Source organism: Betta splendens, chromosome 2 (genome assembly GCF_900634795.4).
Source record: "Betta splendens chromosome 2, fBetSpl5.4, whole genome shotgun sequence".
Lineage (NCBI taxonomy): Eukaryota > Metazoa > Chordata > Actinopteri > Anabantiformes > Osphronemidae > Betta > Betta splendens.
Window position 1 is genome coordinate 5124654 of NC_040882.2, and position 11424 is coordinate 5136077.

Below are 11424 nucleotides of genomic sequence, written 5' to 3' on the forward strand. Positions count from 1 at the left end.
ATTGAAAATTGACATAATTTATTCACCTTCTAAAATAATTACCTTCTACAATGATACTGAATAGAAGACTAGTTCTTCCAGTAAGGTGTGAAAACTCACAAAGTGAAATATTTGTTTATTTTATGCATCAGCATTATTATGTATTTGCATTATTTGAGGGTTTATTTATTGATTATCTGTTTAGAACTTCAACAGTCTCTTACCTAAGGCAACATCTCAGGAACAATCCAGTTATAATGATGAATACAGCTGCACAGCAAACACTGGTTATTACCAGAGTAATAACCAGTGTTTGCTGCACTTCAAAGTTGTCATCTGTACTGAGGTCTTCATTATCTTAAATAAGAATAAGAAAAACATGGCAGTGATAAACAATGTGCAAATAATAAGAGAAAATGGTACATTTTGTATAATTAATGTTTCTTTATAGTCGTAGATATGCTACAATTTCCTTTGTAATATTTGATTTTATGATATAGACACACTGACTGAAGTGTAACAATGGCATCATACACCAAGAAATAATCAGGAAAATACATAAAAGTATGAAATACCAAAGATAAAAAAAAATTACCTTCCACAGTGACATTCAATCGAAGCTTAGTTGTTCCACTAACACGTGAACATTCACAGGAGTAGTTCCCACTGTCCTCTGCTGTTAAACTGGTCAGATGGAGAAATAAAGAGTGATTCTCTGTTTTGAGTCTGAACCTGGAGCCACATCCATGTTCAAAGCCTTTTTCATAGCGATACAGCAGACGACAGTCTTCTCTGCTGCTCAGTCTCCTGATGCTGCACGTTACCAGAATGATAACGTCTGTTGTCTCGTTTTGCTTTGTAGCGTTGGAGCACAGTGGAGTCACAAAGTGTTCTCCCGCTGCTCTTTGAACAATAGTGGCTGAAATCATACAATCAAAAATTAATATGAAATGCAGTTACTAATTAACTTTTCTGTATAAAGTATCTGGACAATTTCCACAAGAACAGAATATTTAGCTGTTTTTCTACCTTCTCTGTCAAAGCAAAATGCATGTGGCAAAAACAGAAGCAACCACAGCTTCCATCCACCTATAGCGGTAAAAAATATGAGTTTCAATGTTTCATTAGTGCAAACTGACTGGTCCCAAGATACAAGTCAATACAATGAATAAATCATGATGCAGAGACAACAAACATTTCCTCTACTGTACCTTTAGCATTAAAACACAAACGCAGAGGGAAAAGCAGAACGAGTCTCAATTTCCTTTGTTCCATATCGGAGAGGAGTCGAACAAGAATGAGAGTTGCTGTCAGTGAACACAATGCCCACGTATAGTGTAGGGTGGAGGTCAAACACACCCTTTACTAAACCTCAAAGGACCCACAAGACCTTATATGTTTATGAGCGTCGGCCTTCACACGTCCTGAGTCTAGACCCCAGTCACAAACACAAAATGCAACCGTTGTTATGTCACAACATAATAACAGTAAGTTACTGCGTTCCCTTTTAATCACAACGCTGATAATTATGTCACATAAAGTGCACAAATAATACAACAACATAGGCGTCATTGTTAGCACCAGTCTCTTCTACTCGATATAAGATCATCTCAGAGTAATAAAGACTCTCAGTGACAGCAGTTCCACCTTTCACTGTGTGGCCTTTCTTCAGAACTGTTTGGTTGCAGGCCACTGAAGTGCGGGGGAGGCAAGAGTCAAGAGGTGTAACATCACGAGGCAGCAGAGACGTGAAGGGGGCTCAGTGTGGCCGGTGACAGGATGTTTACGCAGGAAGCAAAGGCACCGCACATCAGGTCAAGATCACGCGTGATTAATTAAAGCTGCTTCCTGAGTCAAAATGTCTCCTATTATAAAAGCCGGCACCCTGCTGACATCTATATCACATGTATCTCCACTCAGATGTGTGATGCACACTGTGTAGATGCACAGAGTAGTTCAATGTGTTCATGTATAATAAAGGTGAACTGTGATCTTGTAAAAATATTCAGTTTAAAAGTATTAGTGCTACTTTGTATGTCAAAAAGTATGTCAACTTAGTTTATTCATATTTGTTACATCAATTAATGCATCAATTCTGCAGGCTCTACATTAATGTTTCTTTATTCTTTCAGACTCATTTTAGAATGAGACACACTTTCAATAAAACCTTATCCATTATTTTGTTCTAGGAAAACGGCTTTACATGGAAGGAACTATAAAGTTTAAATTGTGTTCCTAAATGTACATTTGTGTCATTACAACATCTGAATAAAGTTCATTCTCTCTTTGTATAAAGGTGTCATATGGCTCAGGTTCCTCTAGCTCCTAAAAAAACAGAAAAGTAAATTTAAAATAAATGAGTGAACTAAACAGGAGACTGATAATCAATTACTCAGTTTAATGTAAAGTACCGTGTTTGGAAGAACAGTTAGTCTTTGTGACGATCTCCTGTTGGATAAAATAAAATTTCTTTAATTTATACATCAGCATTATTATGTATTTGCATTATTCAAAGTTGATGTATTTCTTTATTGATTATCTATTTAGAACTTCAACAGTCTCTTACCTAAAGCAACATCTCAGGAACAATCCAGTTATAATGATGAATACAGCTACACAGCAAACACTGGTTATTACCAGAATAATAACCAGTGTTTGCTGCACTTCAAAGTTGTCATCTGTGCTGAGGTCTTCGTTCTCTTAAATAAGATGAAGAAAAACATGACAGTGAAAACAATATGCAAACACTCTTAAACAGACAGAAAATAGTACATTTTGTATAATTAAAGTTTCTTTATAGTCGTAAATATGCTGTTGTTTCCTTCATAATATTTGATTTTATAATATAGACACACTGACTGAAGTTTGACAATGTCACCATACATCGAGAAATAATCATAAAAATACATAGAAATATGAAATACCAAAGGTAAATAAATTTTTTTTATTAATTACCTTCCACAGTGACATTGAATTGAAGCCTAATTGTTCCACTAAGACGTGAACATTCACAGGAGTAGTTCCCACTGTCCTCTGCTGTTAAACTGGTCAGATGGAGAAGTATAGTGTGATTCTCTGCTTTGAGTCTGAACCTGGAGCCACATCCATGTTCAAAGCCTTTTTCATGACGATACAGCAGACGACAGTCTTCTCTGCTGCTCAGTCTCCTGATGCTGCACGTTACCAGAACGACAACTTCTATCTTGTCGTTTTGCTTTGTAGCGTTGGAGCACAGTGGAGTCACAAAGTGTTCTCCCACTGCTCTTTGAACAATAGTAGCTGAAATCATACAATCAAAAGTTATCATCAAACATAATTTCAGCATTAGCTTGACTTGGTTAAATGCAGAATCAACGTCAAGTTTCAACGCACAAAAAAAGTTACAACCCTAAAACCACAGATAAAAAAATAACTTTCATGTTTTACACATTAAAACGGTTCATTACCTTCTCTGTCGGAGCACATGGTCAGTGGTAGCAGCAGAACCAGACACACTGGCCATGGACCCATCGTGGTCAGATCATCCAAGCGATAAGGCTCTGCAGACGTACAGTGCATTTTACTGTAGCAGGAATAAAGACGCAGCTGCATCGTTCTCAGCTACAGTAAACCTCAAACCTCCTCAGCTCAGAGGTGGGTTACTGTGAGGTCTTCTAGAAAGGAAGTGAGCGAGAGCTTTCAGGTTAGCAGAACGAGTGTGCAAGAGAAGCCCCCACACGCACGAGTGCCCACGCTGCCGACGGGTACAGCCGCTATTTAAGGAAAAGCTTCACAGCGCTGCCTGTCAGTGATGGGAAGTGTACGTGCTGCGTCGTAGCCAACATCTGCAGCACCGGCTGCTTTATTCACACTTGGGCTGAGAGAAGGAGCAGCACAGCAGCCACAAGAACGTTCACGCTGCCTTTTGATATAGAAATACAGCCTCGGCGAGTGTGTAGCGCAGAAAGGCCTTTAAGACTATTTGGAATAAGAAAATAGTGACGTTCTGTTTGGAGCTTGATGTTTAAACTTTTATTAACTAAATGCAAACATTTAAAAGCTACTATTAAAAGGCAGAAAATCCCAAATGCATCGTTCTTTGAGTACAAACTGACAGCAAAGCGTAAACTGAACAGGAAAATGCAATAAATCATTTTAACCATTTTACATTCATTATGTTTATACAACATAGAACATGAAAATCATGTTCATCATCAGTATCTTTTTATCACAAGGTTACTGTACATACATTCCCTCACAGGAAATATGGTTCTACGGACGACGAGTTTCATTCAGATGTTCATGTAGATTAGATCAGGGTCTCTTCCAGTCCTACTTCCCTTAGTGTTTCTGCCTGGATTCGTTTTCCTGCCACACTTCTGGAGGACATCAGCTGAGAGCTGCTGAAGATTCACATACAAGTCCCCTGGTTCAGCTTCGCCCTGTAAAAAGGAAACAGTTTAGTTTCTGTGTGAAATGCTAACGTACGGCGGCATGTTTGTATCAGGTTGAGCTGTGAAGCTTTTGGGACGTGACGTCCTGTCTCTCTTTGCACCTTTAAACTCTCAAATGACTTTAAATTTCCTTCAAGGCGTCCAATCATTTATTATATTATGCTAAATGTTCGTAGGCATCAGGAAACTAAGCCTGAACTGCAGCTGGTGACATTTTTGGTTTCACCATCTTCTCTCCCTACGCTTTCAACACTTTATACCACTTGTGAAAATGAGCCCAGCATTTACTGTCAAAAGCAGCTCTTACATTTGTTGTAAGCAGCGAAGAGCAGAAAACCCCATGTGCAGGAACTCCACGGCGGCCGGCCTCTGCACGCTGCCTGAAAATAGCATTGGTAATAGGATTAATAGGAAATAACATGTAGAACAACTGCAAACTGTGTTTTATACATTTAGAAGCAATAGAAATGCTACATGAAAACAGGTCCACGTCCATTACTGCTAGAAACATTCTCCACTAAGAACCTGCAGTGTTTCTTCCTCAGAGCGAGTCCAAGCACAAATCCAGATACAAGCACAAGTGCAGCAGCGTTAGTGATCACTGTGGTTCTACTGAGCATCGTCAGAGCAGAGCTGGACTGTCCTTCTCCTGAAAAGAATTCAACACAAGCACTTTGTCTGCATCTAGAATGGGTCTCGCAACAATATTACACATTAAAAGTATTATCACAATAACTGGAACATTCAAATGATGTTTACCTTGCACCATGAGGTCAATGTGGAGCTGATTGACGCCGTGGGCGTGTGAACAGTTACAGGAGTAGCGGCCGCTGTCGTCTGGCGTTACGTTGGTCAGGTGGAGGAACACGGTGCCGTTCTGAGCTCTGAGGCTGAACCTGGAGTCACATTCGTCTGCTGAGCCTTGTCCGCGTGGATACGCGAGACCACACGCTGGTCCCCGGCTCCTCATCGTCGTGACCGTGCACATAATAGCAGTGATGTTACCCAGTGTGGCGCCGTCACACACTGGAGCCACGACAGGTTCTCTCCCGGTGCTTCTCACAGCAGTCGCTGCAAATAAAGGAAAATTCAATCACAATCGCATGTTGGTTTGAACTTCTCACGTATAAATAGAAGATATATGTGCAAAGGACGCATTAGGACAAACTAAAAGAAATAAAACTAAACTAATTCAATTAAAAAATATATATCTCTATGAAGTAAGAAAAGCTTCAGTGCAGTACCTTTAACATCAGAGCCAACGTACAGGATCAGAGCCAGGACGAAGCCCCACTTCCACAGACTCATAACGGCACAGTCTAAGCTGTTGGAAACCAGTAAACGCTACTGGAGTGAAGACGCTCTGCACCAGTCTGGCCCTTTGGCCAACTAGCCCTGATTCTTACTGTACATGTCTTGAAAAGGAAGTGCAGCTCATCAGTGCTTTGACTTTTCACTGAGGGCACTTTCACAGACTGACGATATTCAACACCTTTTTTTATAGATAGGAATCGATTTTAAACGTAATGTCTAACTGTCGAGAGCAAAGATGCTAACACAAACTGTTACACTTACATTTAAAGTATGATAAAGGTTGTTGCAAAGCCATCAAACGTGCACAAACCACTAGTTTCAACCAATCAGAGGCTTTGTCACAGTCTGTTGTCTGAGAACAGCACATGACTGTTGCCACAGTTCACAGTTGTCTTTGACGGCGCATTGGTTTGTTGAGCAGAGGAGAAAGCGTCTTTATCTCCGTCAGGTGGAAGCTTAGATCTGGAAACCGAGCCGTCGCACGAGAGCCTGACAGGCTGACACCACAGAGGCAGGTTGGCACCGAGCAGGTTACCAAGTCAAAGTGGCCATAGTGCTTCAAACGGCTGGCGTGTTGCAGCCGAAGAGTGAAACTAGGCCAAATGTTGGTCAATCACACACAAAAGACCATAATATGTGAAGCTGAGGTACAGAAAGACGCATGTCTTTCTCTCTATAGTTTAAATTTGGCGATCGAATATTGTAAATCAAATCTGTTTTACATCAGGTTTTCAACTCTGTTGCACTCATGAACAGGAAGAGAAAAAACCACACAATGTAAACTACCCTCGTCTAATTTTGGCATCTCTGTTGCCTCCACACTTTCACTCCTTGTGTTGAGTTCACAGGTTTATGAAAAACCCTCCAGAATCAGTTCAGGGCGGCTGTGCACCAGCTGAGCTTGGCCCAAACGGGATGAAGCAGCAGCGCAGTGATCTTGAACACGCCACATCTACTGTACAGACACGGATCCGTCCATTCGCTGACCCCCCAGCAGGGGTCAAACCTCAAGTCGACAGCGTGCTGTGAAATGACCCTGGCAGCAGTTCACACCACACAGGAAGCCCTTGGTTGAGGTTGCTGGTGCCAGCATCAGTATGAAACCTCTTTCACTGACCCTTTCCAATATTGCTCTATTTATTGAATGAGCATGTTCGATAAATGAAATAGAGCTATTCTTAGCTCAGATCCTGGGAAGATTCTATTTGTTGACATTTTTGACTTTGCTAAAGATCAGGTCGCGTCATCGATTTTGTATGCACAAAAACGAGGCAACTGCAAAAAGCACCTCTGGTTTTTGAAGCAACTCTAGACCCAAACCCGCAGCTTGAAAAACCCCTTTGTTTGTCTTTGGTCTACGACTTGTGGTCATAGTGTCAGACAATGTGTTAGGCCTTAAATGAGCCAAGTGCATTATTGTATCCACGACACAGTACAGGTACGATACTGTACAAGTGCTGTACCAACGGAGGAGCTACATTAATGCTGGTCAGATTGTGTTCAGACACATTGATTACTGGTCTTTCAGTCACGATTGAGCGCAGCAATCATTTATTGGGGGGGGGTGAAATTCCCCCCATACCTCTATGTACTTCCTGCTCTCAGTGCATCTTCAACAAACAGTCTAAAGGAAGTAATTAACACGTACTATTATATTCAGCGATTTGCAGCAATTTCTTGTTTGAGCTCATCCTTGTTGATCTTTATCTTTAGTTTCAGCTGCATATGACGACGAGGACGACTTGCTGTATTTTAGTGTCAAACATGGCAGCAATGTGTTTTAAAAGGGAACATCTGCGTTTTTTCCATTTCCTCTTTGAAGCCTTGAGCCAAACCATGACCCAGATATACAAACAACAAACACTCCCAGCTACTCTGTTCTACGCCTTCTTCTGTAAAACACACATTTTTTGCAGCATAACATTGACTTGATTGACCAGCACGGTACGCTGTGTGTCTAAGTACTTGTTTAGGAGGGTGAACATGCCTTTGAAACACTGGAAGGGAAACAGATGAGCCTGTGCACGTTTGCAGCAGCTTTCATGGTTGTCTGTGAACCACTGACCTTTCTGATGGTGTGGTCAGCTGATGTTTACTGAATACGTTAACTTTACCTCAAACACAAAGCCATGTTGTATATTCATATGACATTTGGGTATTAAAAAAGTAGTAATACAAGTATAAATATTGCCTAGTGACCGCCCTTCAAAAAACATGCTGTTAAATTAAAGGAATTAAAGGAATATTATTCTAGAGAAAGACCAAAATGGGACGTTTATGGAATAAATGCTAAAAGGTAAACTTTGTCCATAAATGTACATGTCAAATCGCCCTGTGTCCACGTGGTGGCGCCACGTGGTCAGCAACTGATTTGATCTGACTCAAAGACTTCTGGGTAATGTGTACTGCAATTTGTGTGTGCGAAGCGAGCATCGTGTGCCGCTCGGACTGTTTACACCACAGGTAAACGTTTACAGCTGGAATGTTTGCCTCAACACACTTAGCATTGAATGTAGTTGCACCGTGTTCACGTTTGCTGTGCAGTTTAACGTCCAGCAGTGCCTGTGGGATTTTAGATTTCAGCTAAGCTAACTCCCAAAGTTAGCTTGACAGCGGTGTCGTGCAGGGACGTTGTGTTAACCGATTCACGTGTTTCTCATCTCGTGTTTGCTCCCGTCATTCTATCTGCTTCTTGCTGACAGGTCGCCGGTGTGTAGAGGCCATAACGTCAGACATCGGCAGACAGACCCACTGAGCTGCAGGTCTCCGCCATGGTAAGTGGTGTTAAACACCGTTAATGTACGTTTATATCGAGGCCCACAGTAGTCTAACGGTGACACGGTGCAGGTTCTGTGTCATGTGGAGTGTTCTGCACGAAGAGCTGATGAGCTCATCCCGTTTCCACTTAATTAAAACACACAAATGTGATGTTGCAAATTTGACTCATTTAAATGGAAACATAAAAATGTGCCGTTCTCATCAGCAGGAGGACCTCCGCACCGTGATGTCCTGGTTCTCCAGCCCGGTGTACAGCCGCTACTGGCAGCACTACCAGCAGGCCACGGCCTGGCACCAGCGGCACAGGCGTGCCTATCAGAAGGCCCTGGAGGCCGCCCGCGGCCCCGGCGGCCGCCAGGAGCCGCGTCCCAGCCGAGCCCAGCGCTATGCGGACTGGCACTGCAGAGAGAGCGACAGTGGGGACGGGGAGGACGGCGACCAGGAGAGCAGCTCCGACAGCGACATCGAGTGCGACGTCAGCAACATGGAGATCAGCGAAGAGCTTCGGCAGTACTTTGCCCAGACTGAGAGGCACAGAGAGGAGCTGAGTAAGTGAGCAAGAGGCAGGATTGCCCCGATGGACAAGCGCCAATATGTTAATGGATTAAAAAGTTAAGGTGACATTGTTGTCTCACGGTTGTTGACTTTGGGACATGGATGTGATGGCATAAAGGCCCTATAACTATTCAATCTTTACTTCTGAATGCCAAAACAAATTCATGCTTTCATTCAAGCTTTAAACGCTGGACCTGCAGCAGTCTTGTATTTCACAAGTGACTTTCCTTTGGACTAATCTTTCATTAGTTTCATTAGGTGATAGGTGGGATGATATATGAGCCGTATGCAACAACAATGGTTTAGACTCCTAGTAATAAAAACAGAAAGGCAGTCTATAACGCCACAAAACGTGCAGGAATCAAAGAGAGACAACACTCGACACATTTTTCACCAAATTGTTTAAAACGGTGTGTAAAAGTGCAGCTTTGAGTAATAAAATATGAGAAGGTGAAGAGACTGCTGTCAGTCTATAAATAATAAAGTGTGTTTTGTGGTCTTTGCAGAGAAGCAGCAGCAGATGGAGGCTGAGCAGCAGGACAGCTACGTGCCAGCCGACCAGGACCTGCATGGCGTCTCCTGGAGGAGCACTGCGGCGCCTCCCTCCGAGCGGCCTGGTGAGAGACGCGGGGCTGAGATGAAGAAGCTTTATGGCAAGGATGCAGCCAAGATCCTGGGCATGGAGGCGGCGATGCAGCTCACGTTTGATAGAAACTGTGACCTCAGGCAGCCCAAATACTGGCCTGTCATCCCACTGAAGCTCTAACGGCCGTGGGCAGGGCTGTCAGTTGTTGGATTTGGTGGAGATCCCTGCCCCGATCTCTGGGTGAGACGGCAGCTTTGTCGTGTAATGGACTGTGGCTGACGAAGCCGCTGATGCAGAACTAATGGTTTGGGTTAGCTCAGGGTTACAAGTTATTTTAAGCACAAAAAAAGTCACCTAAATTAGCAGAGCTTCTGCTTCACCAGACGCGGATGTCACTGACCTGTCAGCTGCTGCTCCAAATCACAACTTATGGTTGTGATAATACATGTGATGCTAAAGGTTTTTGTTCACTGTTTGCCAGTCATCTGATTATTATGTCAAACCCTCAGAGTATAAACACTAAACAGCACGTCCTTTAAATCATCCTGCAGGTGATGGAAAGATATTGTTCTAGTGTTTCCTTGGTGTTTCATGCTGCAGGAGGATTTTTCATTAACATAGTTTGACAAAAAACTATTTCCATACGCTATTCGCATGTAGACATGTTCGTCCATCCTAACCCAATTTTCACAAGTGATTTGTCACTATAGTGTCTAATTTTATTAGGTGTAAAGGTTTTTTTTTTTTTTCTTTAACTTTTGCTCGCTCCAACTCTTGCCTGTGGCACTTTTTAATATAAATTGTCTTTCAATAAATTGTTTTATACCTGAATTTTAATATCTTTGCTGACTCCCACAGTCCAAAAACATGCAGGGACTGGGGAGCTCAAATTGTCTGTACAGTAGGTGTGAGTGGAGGTCTCTCTGTGTGACCCTGTGATGGACTGGTGACCAGAATGAACCCACTCTAAGAGAGTGAGTTAGTGAATGCCTGTGTAACATGAATCTGGTCCTTTATTGCACGAGTGCTATTTGATCTCTTTTTGCAACCTCTCAAAAATATGTCAGGATCATAGTCGTCTGAAGTGTACTTCTTCATGTCCTACATACATGTACTGCATTTTGCAGCACAGAATCCTTAATCATGTTTTCTTATAGGTGTACTGATAAGCAGACGTTAGTGCCACATCTTTATTTAGTATCTGTGCTTAACAGACTAAGAGTCACGTGTTTTTTCGTCTTCATTAGTGTCATCTGCCAGCTGTAGGTAACGTTTTTGATCAGTAGTTTCCTCTAGAGCTGTTTTCGGATATATTTAAGTAGTTTGTCCAGACTTGTGGCCTTGGGGCTTCCAAAGGTTCACTAGATGTTTAAGAGGGGTCATGAGATGATTAATGATACAGGAAAGAGGTAACAGAGCAGTTTTTGTAACATATGGAAAGCTTCAGGTTGGTAATTTATCGTCTACACTGCAGGCATGTAAAGTTTTGAGTTACTCTACTGAATTTACTTGCTTTTTTACTTAAGCCTACAGCCATTTAGAGGGAAATACTGTGCGTCTTCTTTTATATAAATTGGTGGAGCCATCTGAGCAGTTTATGGGGGAGTTCAATTGCTGCAGGAGCCGCCAACACATAAACTGGGCCTTCTTTGGACAATGTTATTTTCCAAGATTGAAACCACTTGTAATGAATTAAATTATCATGACGATGATGATTACAACATGGTCATATTTTAAATATAAAAGATAACAGCAATACACTATAGCTGAGACTATAAA

At 42.1% G+C, this 11424-nt stretch overlaps 2 protein-coding genes and 1 long non-coding RNA gene across 4 annotated transcripts; 1 reads left to right on the forward strand and 2 right to left on the reverse strand.

Moving 5' to 3' along the window:
• Nucleotides 1-2024: 2024 nt before the first annotated feature.
• On the reverse strand, nucleotides 2025-3785 carry LOC114846356 (uncharacterized). Its single transcript, XM_055506969.1, has 5 exons — nucleotides 3426-3785; nucleotides 2935-3258; nucleotides 2546-2678; nucleotides 2391-2427; nucleotides 2025-2304 (listed from the first exon to the last, which is right to left on the reverse strand). Exons 1-5 carry the CDS (start codon nucleotides 3568-3570, stop codon nucleotides 2215-2217), a joined length of 729 nt encoding a protein of 242 aa, XP_055362944.1. The 5' UTR covers nucleotides 3571-3785; the 3' UTR covers nucleotides 2025-2214.
• Nucleotides 3786-4038: 253 nt separating this feature from the next.
• Nucleotides 4039-5063, reverse strand: LOC114865558 (uncharacterized). The gene is made up of 3 exons (XR_003787536.3): nucleotides 4938-5063; nucleotides 4720-4792; nucleotides 4039-4400 (listed from the first exon to the last, which is right to left on the reverse strand). It is a non-coding gene; the product is annotated as an uncharacterized LOC114865558 (long non-coding RNA).
• Nucleotides 5064-8085: 3022 nt separating this feature from the next.
• Nucleotides 8086-10476, forward strand: gemin8 (gem (nuclear organelle) associated protein 8). 2 transcript variants are annotated; one of them, XM_029175458.2, is made up of 4 exons: nucleotides 8086-8189; nucleotides 8429-8500; nucleotides 8713-9052; nucleotides 9566-10476. In XM_029175458.2, exons 2-4 carry the CDS (start codon nucleotides 8498-8500, stop codon nucleotides 9823-9825), a joined length of 603 nt encoding a protein of 200 aa, XP_029031291.1. In that variant the 5' UTR covers nucleotides 8086-8189; nucleotides 8429-8497; the 3' UTR covers nucleotides 9826-10476. The 2 variants fall into 2 exon arrangements, with proteins under 2 accessions (XP_029031291.1, XP_029031281.1); XM_029175448.2 differs by having other exon boundaries at nucleotides 8087-8189; nucleotides 8710-9052.
• The last annotated feature ends 948 nt before the right edge of the window (nucleotides 10477-11424 follow it).

Coding starts and splice junctions, on each gene's coding strand:
- LOC114846356 (XM_055506969.1), bottom strand. CDS start 3,570: ATGCAGCTGCGTCTTTATTCCTGCTACAGTAAAATGCACTGTACGTCT. Junction 3,259..3,425: donor CATGTGCTCCGACAGAGAAG/GTAATGAACCGT, acceptor GTATGATTTCAG/CTACTATTGTTCAAAGAGCA. Junction 2,428..2,545: donor TTCCTGAGATGTTGCTTTAG/GTAAGAGACTGT, acceptor TTTATCCAACAG/GAGATCGTCACAAAGACTAA.
- gemin8 (XM_029175448.2), top strand. Junction 9,053..9,565: donor GAGGCACAGAGAGGAGCTGA/GTAAGTGAGCAA, acceptor TGGTCTTTGCAG/AGAAGCAGCAGCAGATGGAG.